This window comes from Salvelinus sp. IW2-2015, linkage group LG28 (assembly GCF_002910315.2).
Source record: "Salvelinus sp. IW2-2015 linkage group LG28, ASM291031v2, whole genome shotgun sequence".
NCBI lineage: Eukaryota > Metazoa > Chordata > Actinopteri > Salmoniformes > Salmonidae > Salvelinus > Salvelinus sp. IW2-2015.
In genome coordinates, this window is record NC_036868.1 from 28,379,683 (window position 1) to 28,396,308 (window position 16,626).

Here is a 16,626-nt window from a genome sequence, read left to right on the forward strand (position 1 = left end):
GCTACTTTGCAGGGCAAAAATAGACAGTGTACCAAATGACCATTATTTGTATTTACCAAATGTGTTATTGTATTATTATTATTAGACTTGAGCAATAATAGTCTGAGATGTGAGGATAGCCTACCCTGTCTATTCTACATTAGGAGAAAGGTWGCAATTTATTTTTCTGATTCACTTTTATTTCATAATCAGTAGTAAAGCGMGACATTCCACTGCAGTTCACATTTCCTTCCAGTAGGGTGCAGAATTGAGACTGGCCACCGTACCCATAGCAACGATTACAACAACAAACCATCATGTAGCTCGCGATGTTGCCACTTTACACTTTTTCCAGACTTGGGTTGTGTAGAAGCGAAGTAATAAGCTTAACTAGATAGCTAGCTAAGAAAAAYATGAGTCAAACCGGTAACCTACGCGATGATACGGAGGAGGCTGGACCTTCCGTGGACTCTGAAAATCCAGAGGAGAGAATTGCAGCCCGTCGCCTCCGGATAGCTGCACGAAGTGAAGCCAATAAAAGGTAGATAACGTTAGCTGGCTTCTGTTTGAGATAGCACCTGTTAGCCACCTGTTAAACTTTTAGCTTAGCTGTTTAGCTATTGCAGGTGAGGTGTACTCTGTCCTCTGCAACTTTAGTGTTAGCTATAGCTAGCTATATATATATATGCCAAAATAAGATGTAATTTTCCCATCTGTCATTCAGACAAGAACTGGGAGATGACTCCCATGAAAAGAAAGAAATCAAAGAGGAGGCCAGAAAAAGCCAGCATCAAGTGGAACAGAGTGAGAAGGTACCATTAGGCCTATGTTATTGTTAGCATTAGAAATTATTTTGAAGCAATGAAACATAACGTTAACACAACACAACACAACACAACACAACACAACACAACACAACACAACACAACACACACACACACGCACACACTACATGTCTATTTCTCTCATTCCCCCCAGCGTATGATAAAGCTGCAGAGTGATGGGACGGAGCTGGTCACCAACATCCAGGTAGCAGCTGATTCTAGGGAATCGCAGCGTCAAACAGAGGTGGAGGAGGCCCACAGACTCAGGTATTACCCAGGATCAGTGACTGTGCTCCGCAGCAGTTGTAGTCGAAGTGCTCCCTCTGTTGGCCATGGACTGTACATGCGTGCCGGTATCTCATTGTGACAAAAAGCAGGTCAAACTAATACAACCTCCTCACAGCACCGCTCAACAACAAAAACTGTTCTACCAATAATTGAAACGTTGTTAACTATCAACCAAACATGCATGTTCTCAAACCCTCCTCTCCGACCTCCCTCTATCTCTCTCCCCTCCCACCCCTTCCCCCTGAGCAGGGTGGAGAAGCTGGAGAATGAGGCCAAGTCGAGCCTGGAGAAGTTTGAGGAGATCACCAGGAAGTGGACGGTGGCAAAGATGAAGGAGATCCCCCAGGACTTGAGAGACTCTCTGAGCAGCCAGCAGCAGCTGTGTGCCCTGCTCATAGAGGACAAGAACAAACTCATCCACGAGCTGCAGCAGGTAGTGTGTGTGTGTGTGTGTGTGCCTGTGTGTATTCATTTGTTTTGTCTGTATGTATAATGTGTGTGCGTGTGTAGGAGATGAAGTTAAGTGACGATCGCTACGTCAAAAATCTGAAGAAGCAGGCAGAGGATGTGGACCTGATGATTGAGAGAATGGAGGACCAGGTCAAGTTTCTGATGGGCTCCTACAGGGATGAACTGGACCAGATAGAGGTGGGACACATTCAGATTCAGTGTTTAATCCTCACATGTACAGGCTTGCAGGTGTGAATGCAGGGTACTGTGAAAATCTTCGGCTCCGAGCTAAAACATGCAGGACTAAGTGAAATAAAAGAATGAAAATGGTGATAAAAAACAACAACAACAACAATATAAATATAAATAGCACTATATAGTAAAGCCTGTTGAGGGCGTGGGGGGTAATGACCATAGGGGGAGCAACATGACCATTTAGAAGGTGTGGGGACCAAGTGAAAAAAAAACTATGTAAATTCTAATAAAAACAATCTATAATATACATATTAAAAACTGAAACAGTGATGAATGTAGTTGGGATGTGGGCAGAGTAAAAGTCAGTTTGGGGGGTGTTTGGGAAATGTCCATAGTGGGAGCAGCATGTAAGGTAAGTGACRGTTGAGTGGGTGTTGGGGGGAAATGTCCATAGGAGGAGTAGGAGGCGGAAGCAGGTAGCTGGTGGTGGCTATTCAGCAAACTATTGGCCAGTCTATTGCCATGATGCTGCTGTACMTCCTGCGTCTGAGGAATTGAAGCGGGGAGAACAGGACATGGCTGGGGTCCTTGATGATCTTCTTGGTCTTCCTGCGACACCTGGTGTTCTAGGTGTCCTGTAGGGCAGGCAGTGTGCACCCAACGGTGGTTGAKGAGTCYCTGTCGTGCCTTCTTCACCACGGTGTCCGTATTGGTTAGACCATTTCAGCTTCTCTGAGATGTGTATGCCGAGGAATTTGGAAGTTATTGGCCGTCTCCACGGCGGCCCTGTTGATGAGGATGGGGGCGTGTCCAGCCTGGTTCCTCCTGAAGTCCACAATCAGCTCCTTTGTTTTGCTAACGTTGAGGGAGAGGTTGTTTACCTGGCGCCGCGCCGTCAGAGTGCCTACCTCCTCCCTGTAGGGTGTCGTTGTTGGTATACAGGCCTACTACTGTTATGCGTCAGAGAATTTGATGATGGAGTTGGTACTGTGTGAGGCTATGCAGTCGTGGGTATACAGGGAATACAGGAGGGGACTGAGGACGCACCCTTGTGGGGCCCCCGTGTTGAGAATGATTGTCAAGAAGGTAATGTTGCCTACCTTCCCCACCTTGGGGTGGCCCGTCAGGAAATCCAGGACGTAGTTGCATAGGGAGGAGTTCAGACCCAGAGTTCAGACCCATGAGCTTCGTGATGAGCTTATAGGGCACTATGGTATTTAAGGTRGAGCTGTAGTCGATGAACAGCGTCCACACATTCCCTAGGGGTTACCCCTTGGTGGGTGATCCACGAGCTGTCATGAAAAATATGAGCCTGGTGGGAGAACCTAAAGGAGGYCGGGCTCATTGTATTGGGTGGAATGGAATTAATGGAAAGGAGTCAAAACATGTGGTTTCAATACGTTGGATGTGTTTGATACCATTCCATTTATTCCATTACAATGAATCCATCCTCCAATAGCTCGTCCAATCAGCTTCCACTGAGCCACCTTCTGTCTCCCCTGACCATGCAGTGTCCTGCCGACTTTGATTGGGGATGTTTCCTGCGTCTGGTTGGGTTTTTGGTCACCGGGATGGTTATTTTGGTTGTTGACATGTTCATTGATCTGTTTGTTGATGGTTGTTGACCTGCTCCTGTTTTGTGCAGAATTCCTTTGAGCATGAGCGGAAGATCCTACTCACGGGGAACAGGACGAAATGGGAACAGTACATGAAGGAGCGCCGGGACAAAGAGGTAAATACGATTCTAATCAATAGACTCTCTCTCTTCTCTCCCTGAAAATGTACTTGAACTTTTTGTGTCTCTCTTTGTCTCTCCTTTCTCCCTCTCTCTCTCTCTCTCTCTCTAGCTGGAGAACGTGATGCAGAGGATGAAGAGGGTGGATGAGTATGAGGTGTTGCTGCAGCAGCTGAGGACAGAGGACGCGGAGGAATACAATATGATCAAGATCAAACTGGACACAGATGTTCAGGTAGACGGAAAATATGAAAACGTGGGAACAAGTACGCAGGTATGTTAGGGACTGTTAAATGAGTTTAAATGAGCTGTGGTATGTGTGTGTGTGTGTGTAGATCCTGGAGCAGCAGCTGCAGCAGATGAAGGCTACGTACCAGCTGAACCAGGAGAAGCTGGAGTACAACTTCCAGGTGCTAAAGAAGAGAGACGAAGAGAACACCATCACCAAGTCCCAGCAGAAGAGAAAGATCACCAGGTAGCTACAGTTACAATGATTCAAAAAGTATTCAGACCCCTTCACTTCCTTCATCAATCTACACACAATACCCCATAATGACAAAGTAAAAACAGGTCTTTGAAATATCACATTTAAGTATTCAGACCCTTTACTCAGTACTTTGTTGAAGCACCTTTGGCAGCTATTACAGCCTCGAGTTTTCTTGGGTATGACGCTACAAGCTTGGCACACCTGTATTTGGGGAGTTTCTCCCATTCTTCTCTGCAGATCCTCTCAAGCTCTGTTGGGTAGGATGGGGAGCATCCCTGCAAAGTTATTTTCAGGTCTCTTCAGAGATGTTTGATCGTATTCAAGTCCGGGCTCTGCTTGGGCCACTCAAGGACATTCAGAGACTTGTCCCGAAGCCACTTCTGCATTGTCTTGTCTGTGTGCTTAGGGTCGTTATCCTGTTGGAAGGTGAACCTTTGCCCCAGTCAGAGGTCCTGAGTGCTCTGGAGCAGGTTTTCGTCAAGGATCTCTCAGTACTTTGCTCTGTTAATCTTTCCCTCGATCCTGACTAGTCTCCCAGTCCTTGCCACTGAAAACATCCCCACAGCATGATGCTGCCACCACCATGCTTCACCGTAGGGATGGGATTGGCCAGGTGATGAGCGGTGCCTGGTTTCCTCTAGACGTGACACTCGGCATTCAGGCCAAAGAGTTCCATCTTGGTTTCATCAGACCAGAGAATCTTGTTTCTTATGGTCTGAGATTCCTTTAGGTGCCTTTTGGCAATCTCTGGCTGTCATGTGCCTTTTACTGAGGAGTGGCTTCCGTCTGGCCACTCTACCATAAAGGCCTGATTGGTGGAGTGCTGCAGAGATGGTTGTCCTTCTGGAAGGTTCTACCATCTCCATAGAGGAACTCTAGAGCTTGGGTTCTTGGTCACCTCCCTGAGGTGTTTGGCTGCTCGGCCAGCTCTAGGAAGAGTCTTGTTGGGTCCAAACTTCTTCCATTTAAGAATGATGGAGGCCACAAATGTTTTGGTACCGTTCCCCAGACCTGTGCCTCGACACAATCCTGTRTCGGAGCTCTACGGGCAATTCCTTCGACCTCAGGGCTTGGTTTTTGCTCTGACATGCACTGTCAACTGTGGGACCTTATATAGACAGGTGTGTGCCTTTCCAAATCATATCCAATCAATAGAATTTACCACAGGTGGACTCCAATCAAGTTGTTGAAACATCTCATGGATGATCAATGGAAAAAATCTAATCAAATCAAAGTGTATTTGMRACGTGCGCCGAATACAACAGGTGTAGACCCTACAGTGAAATGCTTACTTACAAGCCCTAACCAACAGTGCAATTTTTAAGTAAAAAATACACAATGCAAAAAGTCAGAGTAGTCATCTGATTACCTGTTCAGGAGTCTTATGGCTTGGTGGCAAAAGCTGTAGGTCCTAGACTTGGCGCTCCGGTACCGCTTGCCATGCGGTAGCAGAGAGAACAGTCTGTGACTGGGGTGGCTGGGGTCTTTGACAATTTTTAGGCCCTTCCTCTGACACTGCCTGGTGTAGAGGTCCTGGATGGCAGGCAGCTTAGCCCCAGTGATGTACTGGGCCATACGCACTACCCTCTGTAGTGCCTTGCGGTCGGATGCCGAGCATTTGCTGTACCAGGCGGTGATGCAACCAGTCAGGATGCTCTCGATGTTGCAGCTGTAGAACCTTTTGATGATCTGAGGACCCATGCCAAATCTTTTCAGTCTCCTGAGGGGGAATAGGTTTTGTTGTGCCCTCTTCACGACTGTCTTGGTGTGTTTGGACCATTCTAGTTTGTTGGTGATGTGGACACCAAGGAACTTGAAGCTCTCAACCTGCTCCACTACAACCCCGTCGATGAGAATGGGGGCYTGCTCGGTCCTCCTTTTTGTGTAGTCCACAATCATCTCCTTTGTCTTGATTACGTTGAGGGATAGGTTGTTATTCTGGCACAACCCGGCCAGGTCTCTGACCTCCTCCCTATAGGCTGTCTCGTCATTGTTGGTAATCAGACCTATCACTGTTGTGTTGTTTGCAAACTTAAGGATGGTGTTTGAGTCGTGCCTGGCCATGCAGTCGTGGGTGAACAGGGAGTACAGGAGGGGACTGAGCACACACCCCTGAGGGGCCCCAGTGTTGAGGATCAGCATGGCAGATGTGTTGCTACCTAGAGTCACCAGCTGCGGGCGGCCCGTCAGGAAGTCCAGGATCCAGTTGCAGAGGGAGGTGTTTAGTCCCAGGATCCTTAGCTTAGTGATGAGCTTTGAGGGCACTATGGTGTTGAACGCTGAGCTGTAGTCAATGAATAGCATTCTCACGTAGGTGTTCCTTTTGTCCAGGTGGGAAAGGGCAGTGTGGAGTGCAATAGAGATTGCATCATCTGTGGATCTGTTTGAGCGGTATGCAAATTGGCGTGGGTCTATGGTTTCTGGGATAATGGTGTTAATGTGAGCCACTACTAGCCTTTCAAAACACTTCATGGCTATGGATGTGAGTGCTACGGGTCTGTAGTCATTTAGGCAGGTTACCTTAGTGTTCTTGGGCACAGGGACTATGGTGGTCTGCTTGAAGCCTGTTGGTATTACAGACTCAATCAGGGACACATGTTGAAAATGCCAGTGAAGACACCTGCCAGTTGGTCAGCACATTCCCGGAGCACACYTCCTGGTAATCCGTCTGGCCCAGCGGCCTTGTGAATGTTGACCTGTTTAAAGGTCTTACTCACYTTGGCTATGYAGAGTGTGATCACACAGTRGTCCGGAACAGCTGATGCTCTCATGCATGCCTCAGTGTTGCTTGCCTCGAAGCGAGCATAGAAGTGATTTAGCTCGTCTGGTATGTTRGTGTCACTGSGCAGTTCGCGGCTGTGCTTCCRTTTGTAGTCTGTAATYGTTTGRAGGCCCTGCCACATCTGACGAGCATCGGAGACGGTGTAGTACAATTCAATCTTAGTCCTGTATTGGCGCTTTGCCTGTTTGATGGTTCGTCGGAGGGCATAGCAGGATTTCTTATAAGCTTCCGGGTTATAAGCTTCCCGAGTCCCACATCTTGAAAGCAGCAGCTCTACCCTTTAGCTCAGTGCGAATGTTGCCTGTAATCCATGGCTTCTGGTTGGGGTATATACGTACAGTCACTGTGGGGACGACAGTTATTGTGTGTAGATTGATGAGGAATTGTTTTTATTTAATCCATTTTAGAATAAGGCTGTAACGTAAAAAAATGTGGAAAAGTCAAGGGGTCTGAATACTTACCGAATGCACTGTATAACACTATCACTATAGCAACATTATACCACCTGATGTACAAAAGACATGTTTGCTGCATCTTAGATGGGCGCTGTCCACTACAATGTGGCGCTGAATTTCTAAGTTCTGTTTCCACCGTTGTCCGCTTCTGTGGTGCTGAATCGCCAATCTCTTCTATCCACASTGGGTTTGTTTACTTTAGCACCATTAGATCTTTTAAACCTATTGACAAAAGTTGACAACAGTTTGGGGCTGTAGTTTGGGGGAAACTGGTTAGCTTGTAAGTAACACGTATACCTGTGTAGTTCTGCTGTAGTTACTGTGACTTTTATATCATCTAGACTGCAGGATGTTGTCAACAACCTGAAGATCAAGTGTGCCAACCAGGAGAAGCAGTCCCGGGAGGAGAACCAGAACCTCACTGATGACTACACACGCATCATGCAACAGTACAAACACATGCAGAAGAAGATGAGGTGAGTAACACACAAACACACACACACACGGATACACACACACACACACACACACACACACACACGGACACGCACACACACACACACACACAGAGAGAATGTAATTGTCAGTCTTTGCATTTTCATATCTCTCCCTGTCTAACGCTATAGCCTAGGGATGGTCAAAACTGCAACTGAACTGTACCGAGCAGACCAACAAATGTCACGTCAAGTGCAAGTGTCTCAAGCACTTGAGGAGACTTCGACACAATGTCTTAATTGCTTTTCGCTTCAGAAAGCCTCGTTTTGCCCATCCCTACTAATAAGGCTATGCTCTTTCCCCTCCTTCCGTTCAGGCACTTTGCGGCCATCGATGCCAAGAAGTTTGAGGAGGTGTGGCTGATGAACGAAGAGGAGGTCAAGGCGCTGGTGGAGAAGGCCCTGGATACGGACCGGCTGGTCCACGAGCAGCAGTTGGGCCTGGCCTGGCAGCGCCCATCACTGGCTTTCATGGAGCGCTGCGGCCCCCTCCAGCCCCAGAGACAGGCCCAGAAGACTGCGCACCAGGCCATCTCCGAGCTGCTCCAGCTTGGGCAGACCAGTGGATGTAGCCCGGGGAAGGGGAAGTACCAGGAGGCAGGGGTTGGGCCTGGGGCAGAGAGCCCTGGGTTGGCTGTGGAGGTGTATGACTCAGGAGCAGGGCTGGAGAGTGGGAGCAGTGAGGTGGAGAGAGAGAGGGAAGGGAGTGAGGGGGAGCACAGTGGGAGGTTGTCGGCGAAGATGGTCAAGAAGCTCCTGGAGCTGCTGTGTGACGAGGCGGTGAGCTAAGAGTTTGTGTGTCTGAATGAAGAGGAATAGAGAGAGGAAGAGGAACTGTGTTATCTAACTAAACTAGTTTCCACATTTAGCCTTTACAGCTTCTCTGTCTCTCCTTCCGTCCCTCACCTCCACAGGGTTTTCTGATAGAGAGCAAACTTCTGAAGCTCCTCTCRCCACTGGAGAAGGATGAGCAGTCCCTCATGAAGCTGGACTCCATCTTCACTGTGAGTTACACTGTGACGTCTGTATGTGTGTTATGTCACCTGTACCGATACATTTACTGTCACATAAACACGTGACAGTAGTGACAGAGGAGCGGTATCCGTGTTGTCTCCGCTCTGCTCTTCTCTGCCAGGCCATGGGGATCGAGAGCGAGGAGGACGTGTACAAGCTGGCGGATTTCTTCATGAAGTATAGACATACACAAGGGGAGCAGACCCAGGTAAGGAGGGAAGAAGAGAGGGGAGGGAGTGAGGGAGGGAAGAAGGCCGATGTTAGTAGCCATGATTACCAGCTCCACACTGGCGTCTTGGAAGAATGATCATAAAACATGGTCCCCGTCTTTCTTTTCTTATTTTTTTCCTATTCAGGATGCGTCTGCAAAATGGGGCGTGGCCAGTCCTCAGGCGGAGCGAGGGGAGTTTACCTCCTCCTGCAGCCCGCCGTCTGACCTCATCCATCCCAATGATGTCCTGGTGGCCCTGAGGGCCTTCACTGCTCACCACTGCCGGCCAAGGTCAGCACTGGGGCTCTCTGTTTCAATACCCAAACTAGCATACCACTTCGAATCAAGCAAGTGCCTTGCCCATGTATTAAGCAATAAGGTCCAAAGGGTCTCATCCCTGTATAGGGTCAATATACCACGGCTAAGGGCTGTTCTTTTGCACGATGCAACACAGAGGTATATTGGCCATATACCACAAACCCCCTGAGGTGCCTTATTGGTATTAAAAACAGCTTACCAGCGTAATTAGAACAGTAAACGAGTTGTTTTGCGTCATACCGTGGTATATTTAAGCAATAAGGCACCTCAGGGGTATATGACCAATATACCAGAGCTAAGGGCTGTTCTTAGGTACGACGCAACACAGAATACCTGGATACAGCCCTTAGCCCTGGTATATTGACCATATACCACAACCCCTCGGGCCTTATTGCTTAATTATGTGGTGACACATTGGACTCAATACAGCGAACTTAAATCAGTGTAGAAACGACCTTACAAATGTTATACGGGGAAGCGTAACTTTACAAAAAAWTATTTCTCACAATGAAGTGATGATTGTGATATTTCCCCAGAGAGTTAGCTACCTCTCACCAGCCCAGTATGCTGGGTCTAGGAGGGAGAGATGACACAGAAGACGCTGCTTACTGGGAGGCCATGGGTGACGTCATCCCTGAGGCCAAACTCAAGATCTGGGGCGCCCTGGAGACAGCACTTTACAAGTACCAGTGAGTACCACACACTCGCCCACACACACATACACATAATGACAAGATAGTGGCGGCCTCTTATGGAGTTACAAAACAGGTGATATAAAAAGTGGTGATTGATTGAGCATGGTTTTGATTGATTATTTAAATCTGTTTGTTCCTAGCATTGTTCTGACAGAGAGGTCCAAGTTCATCACAGACACACAGAGCCTGAAACAACAGAACACAGAGCTCCGGATGCTGCTTCACCAATACGTCAACTCCAGGGTGTGTGTGGTGTGTGTGTGTGTGTGTGTGTGTGTGTGTGTGTGTGTGTGTGTGTGCCTGTGATTGCATCTCGAGGGTTTGTGTCCAGAATGTGTTTGCTAATTTAATGACCCGTCTACTGACCTATCTACATTCTTCTCATAGGTCAATGCTGAGCTGGAGATCCCGCCCAACCTGGTGATGCAGTTGGCTCCTGAGTGAACAAGCTGACTGATCAGGAAGAGCACACACAAACCCACAGTGCAGTGGAAATGCTTCAGTATTTAATTATGAAAAATAAAGCACTTCATCAACATACGGTATGAGAGTTGATGTTTAACACTTTTAATAGAAAATATATAGTGCATAATGGGAGTATTACCTTATAGTAAAGTAGAATGTATAGAAGATTATACCAACAATATGTGATAATAGTGCAATGCATTAGAGCGTGTACAAAGAGCCTTTCAAATACCAACAATGAATGCATAAGATAGTGCAAATCCACTCAGGGATCAGGCACATTGAGCGAGAGAAAGTTTGCATGTGTGTGGTTGAGAAGTGTGTTCAGCCAGCGATGTTGAAGATCTTGTTGCTGAGGGCAGAGGGCATGGAGAAGAAGAGCAGGCCCAGGAACAGTAGTCCCAGGACAGCCCCCAGCAGTAGAACACAGTGCAGCTTGTACTGCCTCCAGGCCAGGATACACACCACGTGCATTGGGCTCAGCAACCACGACAGACTGGTATTGGGACGACTGCAGGAAGAGATATTTACACACACACACAAAACTGAAATGTACACGCACGGACACACAAACACTACTCATAACGAGTCATATTGATACGAATGCAACCTCTGGCATTCATTCAAACACACAAAGAACACAGCGACACACACTGGATGACACATTGTAACCAGATACAGACCCAACAGTTGTCAAAATTGTTATTTCAATGAATTCCATTTATTTAAAATCATTGTTAAAACAGACAAAATGTTTATATTGCATACTCATCAACAGGAGAATATAATACACTTATTAGTGTTAGTGCAAACAAAATATTTTTTTGTCCGTTTGTATTTTGTGAACATGAGATCACTAAAATGACTGCAACACAAATGACGTCATAACTACAAGTAGGTCAAGCAAGGGAAAACCAGAGGGAACTGCACACTGCAAACAAAGTCATCTGATAGGCCAACAGGGCAGAGGTCAAGAGGCCAAGCCGCACCTCCCTTTTACCGGACCTCTCGCGCTATAAGGTGCACACAACCACTTCAGGTCCGGGAAATCTGCATTGATTAAAACGTGCCACGATCCAGACAGATAAAAGGTTTAGAAGCCGACTGTAAAAGCTATAGTAGAAAGGAAGTCATGCCATATCTGATGACCATGTAAACTGAATCACTGTGAAATGTTAGAATACAGATGCATGCTTATATTACTCTAAAACGACTGTATATTTTCTGGATAACTGTAAGAACCAATAAGGAGCATTCCAGGTCACTGAAGAAAGCGGTGAAGAAACAAACTTTGTTCCATAAAATGTTGGTGTTTGACGACATAATTTAAGCCAAACCATAGCGAGTTTACTTCTCTAATTGATTCATATTCGAAAGCTATTCGTGTATTCTTTGTCCCTCTTTAAATCTTGTTAAACTACATTAGGTGCTAGGAAAATAGACATCTGTTTTCAGTCTCATCATTATTTTAGAAGACGTGTGCAAAGGCTGCAAGAGCTAAAGAGGAACGCTTGTGAACTGTTGGGAAACATTTGATCCAGTTCGAGAGCTCACACCAGCCCCATGATTCCCATTTCAAAACCGACATACAGTGCCTTCAGAAAGTATTCAAACCCCTTGACTTATTCCACATTTTGTTGTGTTACAGCCTGAATGAAAAATGTATATAAATGTTTTTATCACCCACACAACACCCCATAAAAACAAAGTGAAAACATGTTTTTAGAAATTTGAGAAAATGCATTGAAAATTAAATACAGAAAMCATATATATAATTTAAATAAGTATTCACCCTGAGTCAATACTTTGTATAAGCACCTTTGATAGCGATTACAGCCGTGATTCTTTCTGGGTCTCTAAGAGCATTATTATTTTCTAACTTCTTCAAGCTCTGTGAAATTGTCATTGAAATTGATCATTGGTAGACAATCATTTTCAGGTCTTGCCATAGATTTTCAAGTAGATTTAAGTCAAAACGGTTACTCAGCCACTCAGGAACCTTGTGTGTTGGCCTTGTGTTTTAGCTTATTGTCCTGCTTAAAGGTGAATTTTTCTCCCAGTGTCTGGTGGAAATCAGACTGAAACAGGTTTTCCTCTAGTCCTTATCGATTACAAGCATACCCCTGACAAAGATTTATTATAATTAACCCAAGATAGACCACAGCCTATCATTTCCGAAGGGAGCAAATTAATCATAGTGGGCAGAACAAGCAACTTCGGTAACCTCTTTATAATGTCTGCTTTTTTTTTTTTTTTTACCCATCTACCAATAGGTTCCCTTCTTTGCCAGGCATTGGAAAATCTCCCTCGTCTTTGTGTTTGAATCTGTATGAAATGTTCAATTCAGGTTGCAACACAACAAAATGTTGAAAAAGTCAATGGCACTGAAGGCACTGTATCATATCATAGGCACTGTCTCATGGGGCGGCAGGTAGCCTAGTGGTTAAGAGTAACCGAAAAGTTGCTAGATTGAATCCCCGAGCTGACAAGGTAAAAACCTGTCGTTCTGCCCCTGAACAAGGCAGTTAACCCACTGTTCCTAGGCCGTCATTGTAAACAAGAATTTGTTCTCAACTGACTTGCCTAGTTAAATAAAGGTTAAATAAATAGTAATGGAAATGATTACAACATCACTTGAGAAATGATCAAATGTCCTTCCAAATAATTGAATATGTTTTTAGGAGACCGGGAGCTCCGATCGCCTTCCATATTTATTATTATTTTAATGACAAGACAGTTATAAGTACAGAATAGTAAACAATGGAGAGGGATACAGAAAGGAAGGGCGCTGACAACACGCCGAGCCGGGGATCGAATCCCCATCGCCAGGGGTCATGTGTAGTCCAGAATCGGAAGCTTAGATTGCTACACCAGACTCCGGCAAGTCATAAATAAACAAATACATACATAGATAAATAAACCATCTCTGAAATGTAACATCAGGTTACGCTGCATTGTTGATGATGAGATCAGGGTTGAGTAGTTTGATTGGTTAGTCAGTGGTCAGTGCAGGGATGAGGTTTCTGATTGGTTAGCGTCCTGAAGCATTTGATCGGTTAGGCCCACTGTGCTACTGTAGAGTCGATAGTAGATGGTTGTTCCTAGTTTTTAGAAGACCAAGGGATAGGAAGTCATTGAGTCTGTGTGTTGAGCAGCACTGCCATGGTTAGAGGGGCGGTGGAGAAGGGGCAAGGCTGGGATGCGGAGGGAGTGGACTGGGGGGCTGCTGTCATCTTGTCTTCCCATCTATCCACCTTTCCCTCCCCTATTCTCTCCCTTACACGCCCTCTCTCAGCAGCACCGAGGCGAGTGTGTTTGGGGGGAGGGTACTGATGGAGAGACTGGGCAATGTTGTTTGAGGATGTGAGTATTAACAATGGAAAGTGGAAGTGCATGGAACCCCACCCACCCACCACTGCTCTGTGTCTCGACCACCTCCAGCCCACCCCCAACCCACCCTGGTACCCATCCCTGCAGCCCCAATCAGCCCCCTCAGGCCCCCAGCAGCTTCTTGACCAGGTAGCCAGGCATGCTGTAGAGGAAGAGCCCCAGCATCATGAGCAGCAGCAGGGCCACAACGATCTTGATGATAAGCCACTTGTAGCGGTTACACACCAGGTAGCGGATTGCCTTCAGCGGGCTCAGGAACCACAGGAATGTGGTGTCCGGCCGACTGGGGGGGGTGGGGTAAGGTTAGAGGGGAAGGGCGAAGATAGAGGGGTAGATAGTGGGGCATGGGATGGGGGTTAAAAGGGTGTAATGGAGGGTATAAGGGAAGGAAGTGGGGAAAGATATGGGGTAGATAGGGGGCGGTTGTGGGAGAGGTAGAGGTGGATTAAACAGAAGGGTGAGTGGATTAAAGGGAGGGGGTGGGGAAACAGTGATAATGGGGGCCGAAGTGCAGGGTAAAGAGAGGAAAGAGGAGAGCAAGCGTTAGTGGTTCGTAAGCCATGTGATGTATGACTATTTCGAACTGATCACAATTTCACCATACACTACTACACAAACAACCCTGTTTAAAAAATAACACCGCTCTTTTTATTTCATACAGAACCAAAAGACCACTGCACAATCAGGAAGCACAGACGATGGAGACACAGATATAAAATTAGATGACGTTTGTTTGACAGCTCGCTTGAAAGTAGCTACATAGAAAACGCATTTCCCCTGAAGCCGCCAGTGTAATGACAGTGTGATGCACAATGGAAGACTCGGGATTGGCACCAGACACTGGCAGGTTGAGCGACAAGAGACAGAGGACAGTATAGGGGGCAGAGACAGGGATATGAAGATGCTGAGAGCAAAGAAAAAGGGGGAGGGATGCAGATAAAAGCTACCAGAGACAATCTTTGTATATCTGAGGAAAGACAAAGATTGAGACATACCTGGGAAAAAAAGGAGGACAAGAGATGAGCCATTGAGAGATGMAAGAAAGAGGTTATAGAAAAGGAAGGTGGTAGACAGCGGAAGAGGTGAGAAGGGAAAGACAGAGAGAGAAGCGATATGGGATCAGTGAAAAGGAGGAACAGAGGAGAGAACAGAGAGAGGGAAAAGGAGAAAGAGAAGCTGACAGAAAATGCGGAACAGAGGACAAGAGAGGAGGGGCTAGGATAGGACAGAGAGAAGGGGCTACCGGTGGCCCTGGTGGGTCGACATTCTCTCAGGCCCCCAGCATCTTCTTGACCAGGTAGCCAGGGAAGGAGTAGAGGAAGAGCCCGAGCAGGAGCAGCAGCAGCAGCAGGCCCAGGGCCTTGAGGATCAGCCAGCGGTAGTTGTGCCAGARGAAGTAGCGGATGGACTTCAGAGGGTTCACAAACCACATGAGACTGGTGTCCGGGCGACTTCAGAAAGGGGAGGAAAGGAAAGGAGGGGTGGAGGGGATGTATATGGAAGGAAAGACAACGCAGGTTGGAGGGTAGGAAGAGAGGCAACACAAAGGAAGGAAGAAAAGAAACAGAGGGACACAGGTGAAGGAATGACAGGAGGAGAATGGAGTGATAGTGTGAAGGTGTAAGGGTGGCATTTCCACAGCGCAAAGGTGYTGCTGTTGACAAAATAGGCCGTATGTCTTGTGTGCACCATATATCCTCTGAATAAACCATTGTTAGCTTCTGATGGATGCACAATGAGAGGGTTTGAATATAAATTGACATTTGAAAGAAATACGGTCCCTTGTAACCCTTGCACAGTTTTTGTTTGCGTCGTGTAAATAGGACTCCTGAAGGAAGTGGATGAATATAGGAGTCTGACTCTGCGCCATTATTTTCTTTCCTACCTTCATGTTTAAAATATATTTTTMGGGTGATTGTGTTCATTTTGTCTGTATGTGTGTGTGTATCTTCTTAATGTGTGTATGCTGTAACTGTAAATATCTTACTTTGGTTTCTCCAGAGGGTCAGGCTCATTGCGTCCCAGACCAACAGGACTTTTCTCCGCTTCCTCAGCCGACATCAGGTGAAGCTCCGCCTCCACTTTACCCTGAGAAGACGACACAARCAATCCATTACTCCCAACGTGTGTGTGTGCCGTGCGTGTGTGCGTATGCGTTCGTGTCTATGTATGTGTAACCTCTAGTGGACAGACTACGTAAAATAAATGGTATCGTAACGTCCGTCAAAAGGTTCTGGGATGCAACGACTAGCAACAGTAGTTCCGGTGCCCAGGTTTTTAGTCACTGGTTATTTGGACGGCTGAGAGTTTCCAGTTAGGGGGGTGGAGACTTCGCTAGTCYCGTTAGTATCTTTCTCTCAACATCTCGACCCTGAACCTAAATAATTATCTGACATTTTTATTCTGGGTTTCGAAGATTAGTCTCTCTCTCTCTCTCTCACCGTGAGTTCCATCTCATCGTTTTCGTCGCGGGCCATGAATGGCCACCAGCCCTTGACTCTCTTCTGTTTGAAGATGGAAATGCATGGCAGCTCAGCCTCATTCTGGACCATGCCTATGGAACACTGCTTGGCTGTCTTCGCCCCACGGGGAAACCTGTTCAGGTCCAGCTCTATCGCACCTGTCAGGAGAGACAATACAGGGCATTAGTGAATAACTGAGGAGATACAGATGTTGGATCCTAATTCAAGCCAGTTTCCTACAGCAGGAAAKGAACCCTGTAGCAACAGGAAATGTGAATTATTATGTTGAATTATAATTGACATTTTTGTAGGGSTTGATGCATTTTTCATATGGGAAAATCAAGTCTGAAATATCAAAGTGGAAATGACAKACTTTAGAAAG

The 16,626-nt window shown here is 46.5% G+C and overlaps 2 protein-coding genes across 2 annotated transcripts in view; one reads left to right on the forward strand and one right to left on the reverse strand.

The window, feature by feature from the left end:
- The first annotated feature begins 279 nt into the window (after positions 1-279).
- On the forward strand, positions 280-10,465 carry drc1 (dynein regulatory complex subunit 1 homolog (Chlamydomonas)). Its single transcript, XM_023974370.2, has 16 exons — positions 280-520; positions 704-791; positions 958-1,070; positions 1,341-1,524; positions 1,602-1,739; positions 3,382-3,468; positions 3,584-3,706; positions 3,807-3,946; positions 7,537-7,671; positions 8,007-8,469; positions 8,604-8,693; positions 8,825-8,911; positions 9,060-9,205; positions 9,769-9,921; positions 10,068-10,170; positions 10,315-10,465. Exons 1-16 carry the CDS (start codon positions 393-395, stop codon positions 10,369-10,371), a joined length of 2,235 nt encoding a protein of 744 aa, XP_023830138.1. The 5' UTR covers positions 280-392; the 3' UTR covers positions 10,372-10,465.
- Positions 10,466-14,452: 3,987 nt separating this feature from the next.
- LOC111954555 (otoferlin) overlaps positions 14,453-16,626 on the reverse strand; it is a 137,002-nt gene continuing 134,828 nt past the window's right edge. The window contains exons 44-46 of the mRNA XM_023974372.3: positions 16,224-16,402; positions 15,770-15,870; positions 14,453-15,233 (exon numbers count right to left, since the gene is read on the reverse strand). Coding sequence (XP_023830140.2) covers positions 15,053-15,233; positions 15,770-15,870; positions 16,224-16,402 — 461 coding nt within the window. The 3' untranslated portion in view covers positions 14,453-15,052. The remainder of the gene's footprint in view (positions 15,234-15,769; positions 15,871-16,223; positions 16,403-16,626) is intronic.